The sequence below is a fragment of the Oncorhynchus mykiss genome, chromosome 7 (genome assembly GCF_057628025.1).
Source record: "Oncorhynchus mykiss isolate SJ-2025 chromosome 7, ASM5762802v1, whole genome shotgun sequence".
Classification (NCBI taxonomy): domain Eukaryota; kingdom Metazoa; phylum Chordata; class Actinopteri; order Salmoniformes; family Salmonidae; genus Oncorhynchus; species Oncorhynchus mykiss.
In genome coordinates, this window is record NC_143028.1 from 38,240,180 (window position 1) to 38,260,906 (window position 20,727).

General features: G+C 44.9%; 1 protein-coding gene across 1 annotated transcript; it reads right to left on the reverse strand.

Moving 5' to 3' along the window:
* Positions 1–3,045: 3,045 nt before the first annotated feature.
* prdm2b (PR domain containing 2, with ZNF domain b) lies at positions 3,046–20,197 on the reverse strand. Its single transcript, XM_021609354.3, has 7 exons — positions 20,068–20,197; positions 19,327–19,430; positions 17,823–17,975; positions 16,547–16,673; positions 14,130–14,243; positions 4,586–9,243; positions 3,046–4,367 (listed from the first exon to the last, which is right to left on the reverse strand). Exons 1-7 carry the CDS (start codon positions 20,180–20,182, stop codon positions 4,350–4,352), a joined length of 5,289 nt encoding a protein of 1,762 aa, XP_021465029.2. The 5' UTR covers positions 20,183–20,197; the 3' UTR covers positions 3,046–4,349.
* Positions 20,198–20,727: the final 530 nt, after the last annotated feature.

Consider the following 20,727-nt stretch of genomic DNA (forward strand, 5'->3'; position numbering starts at 1 on the left):
AGCATTACAGCAAGATAGTTCATCTAGAGGGGGCTAATCACGCTTCAGGTTTTTTGATATTGATTGAAGAAATTCATATCTATTCTTTGGCATGTCGGGAAGACCCCTTCTCTTTTCCCACATTTTGTTACGTTACAGCCTTATTCTAAAGAGGATTAAATGTAAAAGAAAATGTCCCTCAGTCTAAACACAATACACCATAATGACAATGCGAAAACAGGTTTCTACAAAATGTTACCCTTCTATATAAAGTTCCACAGTTGACAGTGCACGTCAGAGCAAGAACCAAGCCACGAGGTCCAAGGAATTGGCTGTAGAGCTCCAAGACCGGATTGTGTCAAGGCACAGATCTGGGGAAGGGTACCAAAATAATGTCTGCAGCATTGAAGGTCCCCAAGAACAAAGTGGCTTCCATCAGTCTTAAATGGAAGAAGTTTGGAACCACCAAGACTCTTCCTAGAGCTGGCCGCCCGGACAAACTGAGCAATCTGGGGAGAAGGGCCTTGGTCAGGGAGGTGACCAAGAACCTGATGATCACTCTGACAGATCTCCAGAGTTCCTCTGTGGAGATGGGAGAACCTTCCAGAAGGACAACCATCTCTGCGGCACTCTATCAATCAGGCCTTCATGGTAGTGGCCAGACGGAAGCCACTTCTCAGTAAAAGGCGCATGACAGCCCGCTTGGAGTTTGACAAAAGTCACCTGAAAACACTCAGACCATGAAAAACATTATTCACTGCCAAGATTGTAGTGTCCTACCCAAGAAGACTCGAGGCTGTAATCGCTGGCAAAGGTGCTTCAACAAAGTACTGAGTAAAGGGTCTGACTACTTATGTAAATGTGATAAAGTTTGCAATTTTTTATAAATACCTATTATGGGGGTATTGTGTGTAGATTGATAAGAAAAAAACATTTAAAACATTTAGGAATAAGTGTAACGTAACAAAATGAGGAGAAAGTCAAGGGGTCTGAATACTTTCTGAAGGCACTGTATAAGTAGTGTTTCAGTGTTTCTGAAGTAGACTACATTTCAGTCAGACGGTACATGATTACTGTTCAACATATCACTATGCCTCCCAAATAGGCCTAAATACACACCACCATGTGACCAAGATGAGCAAATCTGTGCCTCACCTGGCTCAAAACAGATGCCCGAAAGTACGATGACTAAAGTTAAAAAGGACATAACCAAAACATATTAAATCACACATGGCATAACACAGACGGCAAATTGAAAAAGGCTTTAATATATCAATTCGAACAATATGTTTTACATAATGAGGTCAACAGGGATACGTCTTTGTTCATTCATCCTCAAACATACATTAGAAGATTCTCCATTAATTTCACTCCGAAGAGAATTATCAGGAATACCGATGCAGGAAGGCAACGGAAATATCATAAATTAGCTTTATAATATATATATATATATATATATATATAGTTCAATTACAGTTTTTTTTTTCAAACATGCTACAAGCACTTGAGTCATATCCCTCTCCTCTACCTCAGCTGTAAAAGGCAGATGGTCCAGAAGGAACAACAGTGGGGTGAGCATTGTAAACAGGGACAGAATTCCTCTATATAGCACATCATGGGATAGATAGGGACTAATCATAATCAAAAGTACAATACTTTGTCAAAGTATAACATGTAATAGGTCTACATATAGATGACATTGAAGAAGATACACTACCTTCCCAGCCACCCTTGGCTGTAGGTACAGAAAAAAAAACAGCAATCAAACGACCTTACTGCCTGTTTGCAACTGCAAGGAACATAAGAACTGAAGCAACTTTTCAAGGCCATCCTTATTACTGGGACACAGTGGCTTCTGCTCTCCCCATCTACAGCCATGACTCCAATTATCAAACCTTAAACAAAAACAAAAAAAATCCTAACATCATCATGGTGGAACATTTTTTGGGCAATCCTCCAACACACGATCACCGCCGCTACATATTTCAGATGAATGCATTTGATTACATCATACGGGTGAAATCAAGTCTGGGGAACTATTCAAAATTGCTCAATCTACAGGGAGTCTTAAACGAGGGCAATATTCCAACGACTATATTTCACTGACTTTCTGAGGCAACCCAGTTCTCAGTCATATGTAATAGAGATCTCCACATTCCATTCTTCACATTTGAACCCAAATCATTCCAAGGATTCGTAGCGATCAAATCAAAACAGTTTGGCAGATGTTTTTAAAGTGCTTTCAGACAAGACGACTTATAACTATGTATGACACATCAATAAAATGTGAGCCTCTGAGAAATCCACAATGTCAATAAACTGGATAAGTGGCAGTGTCCCCCCCCCCCCCCCCACACACACATTTTTAATGTCATCTTCCCCTATCCCTTCCCAGGGAACTAACTGTCAGAGGTATACGGCTGCATTGTTCTAGTTATCCTCTGATAAGCAACATAAGGAAAACATGCCGGAGAGAAAACAGACATCTCAACTTTGAGATCAAGGGGACAACGGTTGTCAGCCCACACATAAGGTGCAAGCCTACCCATACGCACGTTTGAATGCATATGCATATACACACACACACACACACACACTTGGGACACGCCGTTTCTGACAAGCCATTTCTACAGTTGAAAACAGTTCCGTTTCATCTTGGCTTCCCGACGAAAATAAAAATCTGCCAATGAAGAGATGTTCCAAAATGTATTCTCAACGGAGCATTGTGTGAAATCAAATATACATATTCATTTGCAAATCATGTGTATTAATCAAAGTAGGCGCAGGACTTAACATGGAGACAAGCAGACAAGGGACAGGTCTCTAGTTCAGCTGGATTCAGCACATGCATTAAGAGACGGAGATGTCGGAGGATTCATCAACCACCAAACAATGGAAAAAACGGAGCGAAAAGAAACACCAGACCAGTTTTGTGAACGGATATAAATGATTGCCATTTGCAATATCAGCTTTTAACCGTTACGGAACCCCAATATCAATGTTACGAGTCAAGTTATGACACACAATATATATATATATATTATATTTATTCATTGTCATTAATAGTCTGTTTAATCCTTTCTTTTTTTGTGTTTAAAATCTGCACCCTGTCCCAGGCTCATTTCACAGAGAGTGATGTAGAGAGAGGCGCGCCTCCCTCTGTTCAGCCAACACAGCATGTGATGTGAAGGGAGTAGAGAACAGAGTTCATGTTGTCCTGTAATGGCGCCAGCACACCTCCAGATCCTCCGGTCTGTCTCTGTGTCTGTCTCTGTGTCTGTGTCTGTATCTGTCTGTCTGTCTGTGTCTGTCTGTATCTGTCTGTCTGTCTGTCTGTGTCTGTCTGTGTCTGTCTGTCTGTGTCTGTCTGTCTGTGTCTGTCTGTCTGTGTCTGTCTGTCTGTGTCTGTCTGTCTGTCTGTCTGTCTGTCTGTCTGTCTGTGTCTGTGTCTGTCTGTCTGTCTGTGTCTGTCTGTCTGTGTCTGTCTGTCTGTGTCTGTCTGTCTGTGTCTGTCTGTCTGTGTCTGTCTGTCTGTGTCTGTCTGTCTGTGTCTGTCTGTCTGTCTTTCTGTGTCTGTCTGTCTGTGTCTGTCTGTCTTTCTGTGTCTGTCTGTCTGTCTTTCTGTGTCTGTCTGTCTGTCTGTGTCTGTCTGTGTCTGTCTGTGTGTCTGTCTGTGTCTGTCTGTGTCTGTCTGTCTGTGTCTGTCTGTCTGTGTCTGTCTGTCTGTGTCTGTCTGTCTGTGTCTGTCTGTCTGTGTCTGTCTGTCTGTCTGTGTCTGTCTGTCTGTCTGTGTCTGTCTGTCTGTCTGTGTCTGTCTGTCTGTCTGTGTCTGTCTGTCTGTCTGTCTGTGTCTGTCTGTGTCTGTCTGTCTGTGTCTGTCTGTCTGTGTCTGTCTGTCTGTCTGTGTCTGTCTGTCTGTCTGTGTCTGTCTGTCTGTCTGTGTCTGTCTGTCTGTCTGTGTCTGTCTGTGTCTGTCTGTCTGTGTCTGTCTGTCTGTGTCTGTCTGTCTGTGTCTGTCTGTCTGTGTCTGTCTGTCTGTCTGTGTCTGTCTGTCTGTGTCTGTCTGTCTGTCTGTCTGTCTGTCTGTCTGTCTGTCTGTCTGTCTGTCTGTCTGTGTCTGTCTGTGTCTGTCTGTCTGTCTGTCTGTCTGTGTCTGTCTGTCTGTGTCTGTCTGTCTGTGTCTGTCTGTCTGTGTCTGTCTGTCTGTGTCTGTCTGTCTGTGTCTGTCTGTCTGTGTCTGTCTGTCTGTGTCTGTCTGTCTGTCTGATCCTTGGGAAGGCCAGAGTTTCTCCTCAGAGGCGAGCCAGCACAGCGACATCCTCCTAGCCGGGGACTTGTTAATCCACAGAATCCACATTTCTCTACCTGGCTCACTTCAGCAAGTACTCCTGGAAGACACGAGACAACAAGTATCAGCTACAGTGATACGTCTTCTCTACCTTGAAGTGCAACACAGAACCTGATTAACAGAACCACCTCGTGTTGAAAGTGCTCTCTAAGGCACAGATTATTGTGTAAAGGTTGATTTAAAAGTAACTTAGTATGAATTAATTAGGTAATACTTCTACATGGGCTGAGACTGGACACTGTTTGAAAGTAACCTTACCTGAGTCTCTTCAGGCTCCTGGCTGGAGAGGTCATCTGTTTTCACCTCCACAGGAGCTGCAGTGTTGGCCATCTGTAGGCTCCGGGTCACCGGCCCGACAGCTCGCTCCCTCGCTCTCAGAGAGAACCGTTCCCCTTCTTTCTTAGGCGGCACCTGAGACTGCTGCTGTGGGGGCGATTTCACCTCCGCTCTCTTCTTGGGTGGCACTTCCTTGCCCATGCGTTGCTTTGTCTGAGCTGCTGGCCGCGGTGCAGAGTCACTGGGACTCTCGGAGGGCAACGGGGTGGGGGGTAACGATTGAACTTTGCCTTTTTTACTTTTCTTGCTGAGAGAAACTGTGGCTGCTGGGAAAGAGGCTGGCCTCTTGGTGCACACCTGTGTGGCAGCCATCTTTCCTTTACCCACCGGTTGTGGGGCCTCAGCAGGGCCAGGTCCAGAGTTGCGAGCCCGAGTTTTGCTAAGCGTTTTGGGAACCGGCTCAGCCGGTTCTGGCTGCTGGATCTCAGAGTCTGTGGTTCTCCGTCGAAGGCTCATGTTTTTGTCTACAGCTGGTGTTGCCTCTGTTGCGGCCCCCTTTTTGGCCTTTTTAGAGACTGGCTTCATGGGACAGCTGCCTGCTATATGTTTACTGAGGCTGGCAGGGTAGGTGAACTCTCGGCTGCAGTGAGGGCATACGTGGACCTCCTGCTCTTGCGGCTCCTCCTGTTTAACCTGGCTAGGGGCCTTGTTAACAGTAGCTGCAGTCTCATTCCTCTGCCCGATGGCCTTCTGAACCAGCTGGCTCTTCTTCTTACCGAGGGAACTCATCTTGGTTTTGCCAAGCGGTTCTTGGTTGAAGTTGAGCCTCTTGGGTTGGCCCATTCTGCGGAAGGCGTTGTGCCCTGCGTTGGCAGCAGAGGCAGGCGACAGAGAGCCGTTCTGGGGCTTCACTATCTGTCTCAGAGGGATGGGGTTCTTCTTGGGAGTGTACCGCCTCTTATCACTGGCGTTGGCACAGGCTAGTATGTGCTTGTGCAGCTCGGGCATGTTGTCGAAACTCTTGCCGCATTTGGTGCAGCGGATGGCAGTGCTGAATGTCTGGGGGATGTTGTGGGTAGTGAAGTTGGTGGCCGAGGCCACAGAGCCTGCAGCAGTGCGGTTGTGGTAGGGGAAGGGGGGTGGCTTGAAACTGGGGTAGTGTTGATTAATGCCCAGGCGTACATCTGGGCCTTTAGGCTTGCCTCCCTCAGAGGCCATGATCTTTATAGTAGTGTACAGCTCTTCAGTTAGGTCCTCCAGTCCATCCTCCTCATGCTTCCCGTTAGTATCAGGCTCCTCCTTCTTCACATCAGAGACCCCCTGGGAGGAAGCAACTTCAGGAGAGGACTCAGGCCCTGTGGCTACGGTTGAGGAGGGGTTACTCTCCTCTTTGGCCCTGGCTGGGTCTGTGTAGTTCTGTGGCCTGGGCTTGCCGTTCTCCACCGCTGTGTGAGTGCACGGCTGGCTGGGATGCAGGTCCTTCTGGTGCTGCTGGAGGTTGCAGAGGAAGGCGAACTCCTTGGAGCAGACGGAGCAGACAAAGACGCGTCCCACGCCGTGGAGGGCCGTGCGGTGCTCCAGCAGAGCAGGGGCGTTCCCGAACAGCTGCACGCAGAACTCACACTTGTAGGGCCACTCAGCGGCGTGCTCTAGGATGTGCCGACTGAGCTCTTTGATGGCGCGGAAGGGGTCCTCACATACATTACACACAAAGCTCTTACTGAAGAGCTCTGGCGGCGATCCCTCTTCCTCCTCCGACAACGACGAGGGTTTGTCAGCAGCAGCAGACAGAGGTGAAGACCCTGTGCCACTAGGAGAAAGGACTAAGTCAGCCAGCTGTTCACTGTGCTGGGGATCCCCTTTAATCACAGTGCTAGAGAGAGATGGCGGGGAGACAGCGGGTGGAGCTGGGATATCCGATATGGCAGCAGGCGAGGTCGATGAGGCAGAGAGGAGGGATTCTGTTACGGATGATAATACAGGGAGTTCAGAGCATTGGGATTTCTCCTGTCCCTCAGTAATAATCGGTTCCAGGTCTTGATTCACTTGAACATCCAGCAAACTTTGGTTCCCAGTCCTAGCAGGTTTCGATTGTGTTGAGGACAGACTCAGAGCGACAGCATCAGATACCAAGGAGGGCTCCGTAGAGGGGCTTGAAATAGCTTTCCTGGTAAGGGGATCTGGATTAGAGTCTATTGGCTTATTGATATGTTCCTCATCTCCATAACTGTTACTTACTGCAGCTAACATTGTCTCTGCTGTGGTAGAGTTCGATACGCAAACTGGCTCGTCCTCACCTTGGTCGATAGATCTGGGGGACATTTTGTGGGAGAGGACAGGGAGAGAGCTGATGAGCGTAGGGCAGTCTGGTGAGGGCATGGTGGGTAGGACAGGGGGAGGTGGCGTTGGAGAGGTCAGGCTGGAGCCGCAAGGGGAGGAGGGGTTCATCGTGAAGGGCGTTAGAGAGGGGGGAGAGGGATGGGCTGATTCAGAGGGCAGATTGGAAGAGGGACTGTGAGATGCGGTACCTGTACCACTGCCTGCAGTATATTGAGAATCTGGGCTTCCCAGGGGAGAAGAGCCTTCCTCTTCTGCTGGGCTTAAGCCGGCGTACTCGTTCATCAACACCTTCTCTAGCATGCTGGTGTTGGGCTTCTTCTTCTTGGTGGGGGGCTGTGCCAGAGATGGACTTCCCTTAGACTCTGCTGTACTCTTCCGACTCATGCTTAAATCCAGCACTACCTCCCCGGGCGTCTTGTTGAAGCTGTCCCTCCTCTTACTGATGCCGCTGGACAGATCCAAGGGCTGCTGATTACAAGAGTTCCCTCCGGTCCGAGAGGCAGACCAGCTGCACCCGTTCTTCCCGCTGGGACTCAGTGTGTCCCTCTCCTCCTTGCTGGACAGACTCCAGGCAGGGGACAAGCCCAGGGTCTCCAGATTTGGCACCTTGAGGGTGTACGACGAGACCCCCGCCTCGTTCTTGCAGCCGTTTGCTTTCAGCGCAGGGCTGAGCTGTGGAGATGAGGAGGGGGAAGCTGTTCTTCTCTTGAACCTGCCTGAGGCTGCAGGCAGAGACGTAACGGAGAGAGGGGGAGCTAATCTGTGCCTCTCTGCTATCAGGGCAATGGCAGGTTTCTGACTGTCTGTCTGAGTCTGGAGGAGCTGTTTGAGCTTAGGAGACAGATAGATAGTTTTCTCCTTTTGAAATGCTAATGAGTCTGAGGACTGAGGGAAGACACTTCCCACCAACAAGGCGGATGAGGAAGACGTGGAGGAGGAAGAGGAGGCGGAAGAGGACCCAGTTTCAGACTCCATTTTAAGACTTGGCATGAGCGGGGGTGTCGACGTTCTCCTTTTCGACATGGGCTGGCCGAGATTCGAGACCTGCCTCACAGCACATGTCCTGGTATCCACTTTGAGAGCCTGACTGATCTGATTGGGGCTGATGACCACTGCGTCGAGACCAAACAGTGCTGCAGAACTGGAGTCCACTTCGATCACCTCACAGCCACTGACTGAACTAGTGGACAGGATCTTGCCGTCGATGTACAGGCTGAGATTCTCCGAGATGTTATTGGCTATGTCGACCAGGTACTCCTCTCGGTCCCCCTCATCCTCAGTGTCTGCACTGGGCACATAGACGAGGGGTGGGCTGACGCTAGGGGACTGTTCAGGCAGATGATGCAGCTGCTGCTGAGATGGGCTCTCCTGCAGCAGCATGCCTTTCCTGCGGATACCCTTGGGCAGTAAGTGGCGCTCGTGGATTCTGCGCTGGTGTCTGCGCATGTTGGTGTGAGTGCCGAAAGCCTTATTACAGTACTTGCAGGGATGAAGCTCCTTTGTCTCACCATTCTCATCCACGATAAACGGCCGGTCACTCTCAGCCGCAGGGTCCTTCCTCACAACCTCAAGGCTCCCCATAGGTCCTCCAGGGACAGGGGAGCCCCTGACAACGTAGTGGCCAGAGACAGTGCCACAGTCTGGGCTCGAACCACCAGCCTGCCCCAGAGGAGTGAGTAAAGTAGCAGTCCCAGCTAGTGAGCCAGGCCTTTGGCCTTTGTTTTTTGGCCCGTTCTCATGCCTCCGCTCGTGCCGCCGACGTCCCACCTGCGAGCCGAAGGACTTGCCACAGTAACGGCATTTGAACGTGTGCGTTTGCTGGTTTGCGGTGGCATGGATGTGTGTGTGGCGCTCCAAGCCCTGTTTGGTGGAGAAATGGCGCTCGCAGTGCTGGCAGGGATGGGACTCCTCTCCGTGGGGGTCACCTTCCAGGTCAGGGTCGGGGTCAGGGTCTGCCTCTGGTTCAGCCCTTGGTAGGGATGAGGCAGTCTCAGTGTCATGCTGAAGGCTCCCAGGCCCCTCCTCAACTGGGCTGCTATGGCTTAGTGGCAGATCAGGCTGCTCACTCCTCTCCTCTGGCTCAGCTTCAGTCGCAGACTGAGCACACTGCTGTGTCAGTGACAGCGGCTGCTGCAGATCCCCTGGGTCTTCCTCTTCATCATCCTCCTCCGCTTCCCCTCTCATTGCTGCTGAGATGAACTGGGCTTGAGAGAGGCCGTTCCTCCCCATGGGGGAGCTCTCCCGAGTCCCCTTGGAAGGCCCTGGTGACTGGGAGAGTCTCTCGTCTTCCTCATTTGCACCTACAACAACAGCAGAACAACAGTTAGTTACATCATTTAAATGTAAAAAAAATTAATTGAAGAAATGCTTTTAAGATTTTAAGAGAAGAGTATAGCCGAAACGTTTGAAAGACATGAATAACAGGATTTAACTAGCTTATACCTAGGGCTGTTGCGGTGACCGTATTACCGCCACTAACGACTGCAGTAAAATGCCACATGACCTTTGAATCACACTAATCTCCTTATGCGCTCAGGTCATGCGTTGGTAGGACCCTAACGACCAGCTGGTCCTAATACCCTGGTACTCACCACTCTATTGTCCCTCTAACCACTCTGACATCAACGCAAATACAACAGAAGATCACATCAAAACAGTATCATCCTTTTACAACTCAGCATTTCGCTACACTCGCATTAACATCTGCATGTGACAAGTAAAATAAAACGGAGTATAAAACAGGGTTGTTGTGGATGTTGTTTCAAAGTCTAACAACAAAATGGACAACTCTCTCTAATTCATAATATAAAAATAAAAGTGAGCCGCACACTCTAGGAGCTCAGATGCAAAGAATTTAATTTACCAACATTGACAGCCAAGCCGTCTTCATCAGGGTACTAATTCATAATACCCATACACATATTAGAGCTTATGCATATTTATTTAACCTTTATTTAACTAGGCAAGTCAGTTAAGAACAAATTCTTATTTTCAATGACGGCCTAGGAACAGTGGGTTAACTGCCTGTTCAGGGGCAGAACGACAGATTTGTACCTTGTCAGCTCGGGGGTTTGAACTTGCAACCTTCCAGTTACTAGTCCAACGCTCTAACCACCAGGTTACCCTGCCGCCCCCAGCTCCTCCCCCCCCAAAAAATGAATCAAAATATGATTGAGCTGTTATACAATACATCGCCTACCGCATATTAAGCATGGCAGGAAAAACATGAAACAAAACTGATTTAAGATGTCTTTGGTAGATAATTGGTCTAGCAGCCTATACTCCAAAATGAAATACCTTCTAGTAATCACCTTTGAGTATGGACTGTATTATTATGCATACTGGATGTACTGGTTACCTTATCCTACGCTCCAAACGTTCTATCCATGAGTCTGGGGGAGAACGTCTAGCCCTAGGCCAGGTATTCCCAAACTGGGATACGCGCAATGCCGTCGAGGGTACACAAAATATTTGACTTTTCTTCACATTTTCTAACAGTCCATTTATATTTTCTAACGGGGCTATACTTTTGGGTGAGTTTTTTTTCTTCCTGAGTCTGAGTAGCCTCATTTCACTGCCAAAAATAAAATTAAACCATCTAGTGTTCAGCGAAATAACGACACAATGTCAAATACAGGTAGCCTAGTCAAATACTGAACATCCAATCACATTAACCATTACTCTCTCAGCAGGAATTCCACTAACGGTCGGTATGTAGACAAAAATAGCTGCAGCTCATGTTGGTATCTGTGCTGATGGCGCAAAAGCCATGACAGGGAGACATAGTGGAGTGGTAACGCGCGGGCAAGCAGTTTCTCCCGACGCCACTTGGGTACACCGCAGCATCCACCGAGAGGCTCTTGGTAATGCTTTTACAACATACAGAAGTGCGCTGGTTATCAAGGGGCAAAGTATTGACACGTTTTTTTTTACGAACTTAGTGTTCTTTACTGACCATCATTTTCACTTGCCTGACCGCTGGCATGATGATGAGTTTCTCACACGACTGGCCTATCTGGGTGATGTTTTTTCTCGCCTGAATGATCTGAATCTAGGATTACAGGGACTCTCCGCAACTACATTCAATGTGCGGAACAAGTTGGACCTGATTAAGAAGTTGGAGCTCTTCTCCGTCTTCATTAGCAAGGACAACACACAGGTCTTTCCATCATTGTATGATTTTGTGTGTACAAATGAACTCAAGCTTACAGACAATGTCAAATGTGATATAACGAAGCACCTGTGTGAGCAGGTACTTTCCCAAAATGGATGAAACAAACAACTGGATTCGTTATCCCTTTCATGCCCTGCCTCCAGTCCACTTACCAATAACTGAACAAGAAAGCCTCATCGAAATTGCAACAAGCGGTTCTGTGAAAATGTAATCTAATCAGAAGCAACTGACAGATGGATAGGGCTGCGCTCAGAGTATCCTGCCTTGGCAAATCGCGCTGTTAAGACACCGATGCCCTTTGCAACCACATACCAACGTGAGAGTGGATTCTCAGCCCTCACTATTATGAAAACTAAATACAGGCACAGAATGTGTGTGGAAAATTATTTAAGACTGAGACTTTCTCCAATACAACATTGCAGAGTTATGTGCATCCTTTCAAGCACACCCTTCTCATTAACCTGTGTTATTCCATTTTTGATGAACGAAAGGTTTTATATGTAAGATGGTTAAATAAAAGAGCAAAATTACTGATTATTATTATATGTGCCCTGGTCCTATAAGAGCTCTTTGTCACTTCCCACGAGCCGGGTTGTGACAAAAACGTACTAATTTGTATGTTTAATAAATGTATCGTATAGTGTGTGTGTGTCGCAGGCTTACAATGATGGCAAAAAACAACATTTGAGAGTGCGCTGACCCTGGTACGCAGCTGGAGGTTGAATGTTTGAAGGGGTACAGGACTACAAAAAGTTTGGGAACCACAGCCACCCTAGGCGATGCTGTTGGTTAACTGATTGTGCAGGGCTGCTTACAGTGAATTCCTATACGATTTTGAATAGCCTAGTCATTTTTTATATTTTCAAAATGAATAGGATGATATTACCTTTAGCTCCAGAATCTCACCACCATGCGTTTCCATCTCCTCTCCTGTGTCCTTTATTCCTTTCTGCAGCGTGCAGACTGGCTACCAACAGTTTAGTGAAATATGTTTTGTTATCGAAAACATGGTTACTAACCAATGTTCCAACAGATTTGACTTGTTCTCCCAAATTAAGCACTGGGTAGGTGGTGCAGGAACAGGGTTGGAGAGCCCATGGCATTCAGAGTTCGGCTGTCGCGCAGGGAGAGCATGCTCCTCAAACAGTGGTTGATGTGTGGAGGGAAATAAGTATTCTTATGTTTATCCCTCAGCTGCTCATATTAAGCACATGCTCAGCTATAAAACCAAAGTAGCCTACCAGGCATCATTGAAAAACGGACTGGCGGGAAATTGCGAAGCCACCATTCCCTATTTGAGTGCATAGAGATGCCATGTCTTTTTTCTCCCTGTTCCTGCCCATTTGATCAAAAGGCCATTCTAAATCGAAACAAAATTTGACATATCAGTAAATACAAGATTAAATTCTGAATTGTCTGATGGATGAAAATATGTTCACTTGAGAGAACAGCGTGTGCAGCCTGATGCAAGGAACAGCGCGCAAGCTTTTTTTCCGACTTTCTCTTATCATCAATAGCCTATAGTTGCATCATGCAGCCCATATACGTTTTGATTTCTAAGACATTCTAAGGTTTGTATCATTCGCAACTAAAGTTCCCAAGTAACTCTAAACCGAGCATATAGGACCTGTTTCAAATTATCACTTTTTACACTCAACATAGCCACATGCACTCTTGCTCCAGAATGGGAAAAATATCCTTTCAGGTAAGATCAATTATATTCTTCTTACTATAAAATCATATAAAATAAAATAATGGCATGGGACTTATTTATTTATCCTTTATTTTACCAGGTAAGTTGACTGAGAACACGTTCTCATTTCCAGCAACAACCTGGGGGATAGTTACAGGGGAGAGGAGGGGGATGAATGAGCCAATTGTATACTGGGGATTATTAGGTGACCGTGATGGTTTGAGGGCCAGATTGGGGATTTAGCCAGGACACCGGGGTTAACACCCCTACTCTTACGATAAGTGCCATGGGATCTTTAATGACCTCAGAGAGTCAGGACACCCGTTTAACGTCCCATCCGAAAGATGGCACCCTACACAGGGCAGTGTCCCCAATCACTGCCCTGGGGCATTGGGATATTTTTTTAGACCAGAGGAAAGAGTGCCTCCTACTGGCCCTCCAACTCCACTTCCAAGCATATCATTTCAGCTAAATGAACAAGCCAACTGCCAGGACATGGAGCATAGCCAGATAACATAGTTGGCCAATTCATATTCTGTTATTCTAAAATAGATTTTATTCATGTCATAATGTTTCTTTAGGCCAGAAATAAACAATGTATTTATTGTGATGGTGTGTATTAATTTTATTATATATATATGTTTTTACCCCATTTTCACCCCAATTTTGTGGTATCCAATTGGTATTTAGTATTTTCTCAACGCTGCAACTCCTGTACGGACTCGGGAGAGGCGAAGGTCAAAAGCCGTGCGTCCTTTGAAACCCGACCCAACCAAGCCGCACTGCTTCTTGACACAATGTCCACTTTAACCCGGAAGCCAGCCGCACCAATGTGTCGGAGGAAACACCGTGCACCTGGCGACCGTGTCAGCGTACACTGCGCCCGGCCCGCCACAGGAGTCGCTAGTGCGCGATGGGACAAGGACATCCCTGCCGGCCAAACCCTCCCCAATTGTGCGCCGTACCATGGGTCTCCCGGCCGCAGCCGGCTGCGACAGAGCCTGGACTCAAACCCAGAATCTCTAGTGGCACAGCTAGCACTGCAATGCAGTGTCTTAGACCACCGCGCCACTAGGGAGACCATCACCGTTTTACATGTAGCAGTTCCAAAGGTGCACATCAGCGGCTTGAACGCAGCTGGGATGCGTGGAGATGCTAAACTTGTTTGTGTTAATTAACAGTCAATTACCGTGAGACCGGCAGTCTTTTGCATGTCAATAATTGGCTGACAAAATGTCATGACCACCATAGCCCTACTTACAACCTCAACTGACTCCCCAAATTAAACAAATATCCATAATAATGGGAGAACTACTAACCTTCCTCTGTGTCCCACATCTCTTTGACAATAGGTTTGGTTACGCCTGTTTGCTTGGGCCCACGGAATGCACCCAAACCAGCCTGTCTTGCTCCCTCCAACAGCTTTCTTCTGGCTAAGGGGGAAAGCACACATCAACCAACAAACATTAGCTAAACTCAAATAAACCATTTCACACCAAAGCAATACTGGTAAGTTGTGGAGTTTAATTATTTCACAATGTTGACATTGGACTACTTCTATGTAAGCAAATCCACTATTAGAAAAGGAGATGTACTAATTCTCTTTCACACCTCAACTCACAACTGTGCTGCGTATTGGTTGGCACGTAAAACCACGTGCAATTACAAACTCATAACATTAAAATGTGGAAAGCAAAGCAAGATTTGACTGCTGAACAGGATCTGAAAAATGTAGGTCAAGTACCACGTGAGCTTATGTAAAAATATTCTTTGAATATTGACAATGTTTTGTTTTTTTACAAGCTGCTGCAGGTTAAAAAGTATGTTATAAGTCCAATACATTAAAATAAAACGACCGGCCAAAATTACTTTTAGCAGGCTTAATGCCCTCATTCTGAATATTTCAAGAATAAAACACTTGTCTTGGCTACATAATGAACACACAAATGTGAAGTGAATTATGGAATGGCTCATCATTGTGGTATTTATGGCCCTAGGCAGGAGACCATTTTAAGTTTTAATCTCAGCCTGCCTCAAAAGACTGGGCTAGCACCCAGTCATCACTGGAGTTGCTGTGACAAGTAGGTAATCTGGTATGGTCTACAAAGCCTGATTCATGCCACAGAAACACATGCTACAGCTCAGTCATCTGACAAGCATGGTCAAATGCATTCTGCAAAATATAAAACAGTGCCACTCAAATGGGTTTCAAGTCAGAAAATGTAACAAGTTTGAGTGCTTGGAAACAAGTATTGAAATGTTGCTAGCATTTAGGCTTTCTGCCTGAAGTACCCACTTATTGTTGGGCATTTGATACAGATATGCTAATATCGTTTAGCATAGAGGGATTGCAGATGAATGACAAGCAGGCTCAATCTCAATATTACACAACTCTGAATGTTGAGACTTCTAACATATCACTAAGACAATAAATCATACTGCAAATTCAAAAACAGACAAGGGTTGCATGCATAAGCCTACACCACATATAGACGTACAGTAGTGAATGTGGATATACCACCAACACTTTCCTTCATATTGAAAAATAAACACTAGTCCAATTACATGGAGAAAGAATTCTCAAATTCTACGGATTTCATTCTAGCAGCTAGCCTAAATCAAAAGATAATTATGGAAAATGCAACTCAATCTGAAGGTTTGAGAAAGGAAGGGTGGGACTTCAGAGCTTGTGCAACTGCATTCATCCAGGGCCTAGTCTGCACTACCTCAACTTTGCATTGGTTTTGGCTGAATAGCTAGCTACCCTCCCTAGGCCAAATGAAAATAGAGCTCACACTTACCTGGGGAAATTAACAAAATATCTAACCGTTCAGCTAAGTAGTCTTGGCTACATCGAAAAACTCAAACAAAGTGTGTTTATTTTCAGGGCAGGCATATATTCCTTGCGATGGTACAGCCAAAATTGATAACTTATCCAGCTAGCTAACAGTGAGTAGCTGGCTAGATGTAGCTTCCGTTAAGGGTTTACAACACATGTATGACACATACCTTAAGTTATCTACCCTAGCTACTTTTCCCCCATTATCACAACGGCCTTGTTTTGATCAGTTAGCCATTTGCTGAACACAAAGCCAGCGCTTGCCATCTTCCCTGCACGGGTTGTCTGGCACGTCCGGGCTTGATTTAGCCTGCTAGCTACCTGAACTGGATTGACAGGTCCGATCGAAACAAACAGATCAGACTATGAAATCCATAACCTGCAAGCCTTGTAACAGAACTAACTAGCTGGGTACCTTTTAAATATAGGTAAGTATCTAATGTAATCAACCGATCAGATAACGTGGCTCGCAACTGAGTTGTAAATCTGGAAAGGACGCGTCATATAAAACGACATGATGAGTTAGCTAGCTAACTTATTATTCTGATTTATTTAGCTGACTAGCTAATGTTGACAGTGACGTACTGCCTGTGTTGTTACATAACAGCTACCAATTTAGCTGAAATCACACTCTTTATACGAATTAACAGTAGTATAAAAGTATCTAACTTTTTGAGACTGAAAGTTTGGAAGGAAAAAAATGGACTGCATCAAAACCTCGCTACAGTTAGCTAAGCTAGCTAGCATGCTATCAATAATTAAACTTTGAAATGGCATGAATACCATCTTCTTCGACTGCTGCTAACCACTGCGAACTACCGTATCGAAAAGGTTGCTAAATAATCTCCTGCAAAATGTATGACAAGATTTGTTTTATTGTAGGGGTGTACGCCTTACCTCGCTTTGCCCTGGGTGAATTTTTCTTGCTCAGACTGCTGCCTCTTTCTTCCTCTAGTGCAGCTGTTATCTCAGGGTTGTCTTCCCCATTGTACCACACCAGCAGCTCATCCCCTGGCCCAATTGGCTGTTACAAGGAAAGAGGAGAGTGGGAGCCAATCAGAGACATGTTTGCTAAAAGACAGGACGAAATATTTGGGCCCCTGTCGTGTCTGTCAAGTCAGAGTCCAACAACAGGAATGTTAGGTCTTGACATTTTGGTAGCTACGGTAGTTGGGTGGCAAACGGTATTTTAAAATGTAAAATGTCATTATTTTTATGTAAATTATTTATTAGCCTACCCAAGTATACCAGAGACAACATGTAAAATTGGCATTAATTATAGAAAGAGGTACATACAATGGTAAACATAGCAAAGACCAAAACGTTGTAATTCTCTCATTTGGCTTCAAAGCAGAAATCAGCTGATGAAACACAAACAACGCTTTCCCCACCCCTGTTTTCAGTAAAAAGCTGAGGGTTGGGGCAGGACAATTTTAACCACTGTCAAATTCATAGACAGAGCTATGGATGCAAGGACTAACCATCAATGACAACAATGATCGTTTTAACCATGTTTTGAGGCTATATAGTGTTTGTTGACATTTACTTTCTTTACAAACATTGGATCACAACAAACTTCCATTTTAGATTCTGATGGGTTACGACAGCTGAACTAAGCTAATGGGGCATTTATAAGTTATGTACCTATTGATTCTTTAAGAATATATCAGTCATTTGTTAGTCCAAAAATGGATGTAGCAACCGATTGCCCCTTTAATAAGAATCTAAATAGCCAATACTCTAGAATCACATTAGAGCTGGGACGATAAACCGAAAATCTGACCATACAGATAGATCACTTATCGCAGGCATTTTGCTGATATCGTTCATTACAATAAGTAGCCCAAACTAGAGAAATGTTAAGTTTGAAATGAAATAAGTTTGCTTATTAGGGTGATAGTTAATGGGACAATTGATGGCTAGAACCATCAAAACTAGTAGTAGTAGTTTAAATGAATAAAAAAAATAAAACTATGGTGCACATTAATTATTATAAACATATTCTATTCATCGTTATTGCATCAATTCAAGTAATTTATCCAAATATGGATTTTTGTCCATATTGCCCAGCTCTAATTCACATGCCTAAATAGCAAACCACCCCATCACTCTGCTTTAGTGATCAACTGAATGAGAATAACATTTTACCAGTGAGACTAAAAGTCTAACTTACCCGTAACACTTTGTAGTAAATGGCTCGGTTTATCTCTATGGGGAAAAGGTTCTGTTCCTGAGTGGAGTTAGCCCAGTTTACATACCGTTGCCAGTTCCCCTTCCTGGGGTCTGTGGCATCCACACACATCCAGCCCCTCGCTGGAAAATACACCTACAGAGGACATCTTGGTTATCTAGCCAATATTCTTTAACATTTATGTATGAAAATGGATAACAGCATATAAAATAATAGGGAGGGTGTCCTGTGCCTGTAATGTGTACAACCTACAGTGCCAGTCAAAAGTTTGAACACCTACTCATTCAAGGGTTTTTCTTTATTTTTCTATTTTCTACATTGTAGAATAATAGTAAAGACATCAAAACTATGAAATAGCACATATGGAATCATGTAGTAACCAAAAAAAAGTGTTAAATTAAAATATGTTTTATATTTGAGACTCTTCAAAGTAGCCACCTTTTGCCTTGATGACAGCTTTGCACAGTTTTGGCATTCCCTCAACCACCTTCATGAGGAATGCTTTTCCAACAGTCTTGAAGGAGTTCCCACATGCTGAGCACTTGTTGGCTGCTTTTCCTTCACTCTGCGGTTCAATTCATCCCAAACCATCTCAACTGGGTTGAGTTCGGGTGATTGTAGAGGCCAGGTCATCTGATGCAGCCCTCCATCACTCTCATTCTTGGTCAATTAGCCCTAACACAGCCTGGAGGTGTGTTTTGGGTCATTGTCCTGTTGAAAAACTGATGATTGTCCCACTAAGCACAAACCAGACGGGATGGCGTATTGCTGCAGAATGCTGTGGTAGCCATGCTAGTTAAGTGTGCCTTGAATTATAAATAAATCACTGACAGCATCACCAGAAAAGCAACCCCACACCATCACACCTTTCCTTTCCTGTGGTGGTCCTCATGAGATCCAGTTTCATCATAGCGCTTGATGGTTTTTGCAACTGCACTTGAAGAAACTTTCAAAGTTCTTGAATTTTTCCAGAATGACTGACCATGTCTTAAAGCAATGATCGACTGTCATTTATCTTTGCTTATTTGAGCTGTTCTTGCCATAATATGGATTTGGTCGTTTACCAAATAGGGCTATCTTCTGTATACCACCCCTACCTTGTCAAAACACAACTGAGTGGCTCAAACGCATTAAGGAAAGAAATTCCACAAATTAACTTTTAACAAGGCATTCCAGGTGACTACCTCATGAAGCTGGTTGAGAGAATGCCAAGAGTGTGCAAAGCTGTCATCATCAAGGCAACGGGTGGCTACTTTGAAGAATATCAAATATATTTTGATTTGTTTAACACTTTTTTGGTTACTACATGATTCCATATGTGTTATTTCATAGTTTTGATGTCTTCACTATTATTCTACAATGCACAAAATAGTAAAAATAAAGACAAATCTTGGAATGAGTAGGTGTGTCCAAACTTTTGACTGGTACTGTGGATGTGTGTTAATAAGGTTGATCTGAGGCTATCGCTCTATTCTCTGCTGCTCACCTCCCACATGTATACATTGCTGGACACCTGGGACCGCTTTTTCTTCTCTCCTACAAAAGGACCGAACCTCTTGCCTTTAGGAATCGACCTAGAGGCCCAGACACCTGGGGAAAGGAGTGTAATGAAATTCAAAATTTCACCATGCAATAGAGAGAATTTTTCAGTTTCTAAAAATGTGTTAAAATGCTCTGATTCTCTGAGGCATGCCAGGACAGGCTGGAGATGTTTTTTTTAATAATGTACTCTGCTTCCACTACCTTATCTAGTTCATCCTCTCCCTTGTGATCACTTGTTGTTACTATATGGTCATCAGTCTCAGGAGCTCCACTCGTCCTAGGGTCCTAGGGCCCTGTGTTTTGATTGATCATTTAACCTGGATTTAAACCTTTATTTAAAAAGCCTTTTCATCAAACGTTCCCCTTTTATTTTTATGTCAGATGGTCCAACACCATCCTCAGACAATTGCTTTCATGTTTGGTGTAATTATCATTTCTGGAAAATACTTCAAATGAAGGTTAAAATCCAGGTCATGTGACATGATCAACCAAAACACAGGGCCCTAGACCACACCAGCGAACACCACAGAATCAGAAACCACACAACCACTCACTGCTTATCGTAAGATACACTGCTGCTATTGGAATTTTATCACAAACAAACAATCACTTGCATCACTTTTCTACGAAACTGACAAGTAATGTGATGTTAGAACAAACCCAAAGTAGCTCATTTTCAACTCACCAATTCGACTTTGATCAACAGCAGAGGGGCTTAGTCTCAGGCCATCGGGCAAGCTCTTCCACACATGATGTGGAATGTCAGCAAGCGTTTCCATTGTCCCTCCAGGAACAGCCATGGTCACCTAGAATATTACACATCCTCATGTCTCAAACAGACCAACACCCTGAGCAAAATATTTTAAAAAAACGTCACACCGGGAACACTAAAACTCATGTACAGAATGAGCATAAATGTATTGGCTTCTTTAACCTACTCAGGTAAGACTCCACATGGACACTTTCGGCAGGCTGGGCTCACATGGGATCTAAAGGGGAGGCAGCACAGGGGACATGGTAGGATAACAGCATTGAGGCTTACTGCCAATGCCACATGCTGGCAGAGTCACTGTACTGATTATCAAGGGGATAGCTATCATTACTACTCAACTATAATTATGTGTGCATGACACTAAAATGTAAAGATGAACTGCCCCTGTATTAACAACAAAAGGTTGCAGTATATGATCTGCCAATACCACACACATTTCAACAAGCTTGAGGAGACATATCCTTTTGTAAGAAGTTGTATTTGTTTCTCATGACTGTCCTAGCTGTCACTGGTTCCAAATAACACACTCTCCTTTATGTAGGCTATCGACCAGCTGTGACATGGTTTTCTTCA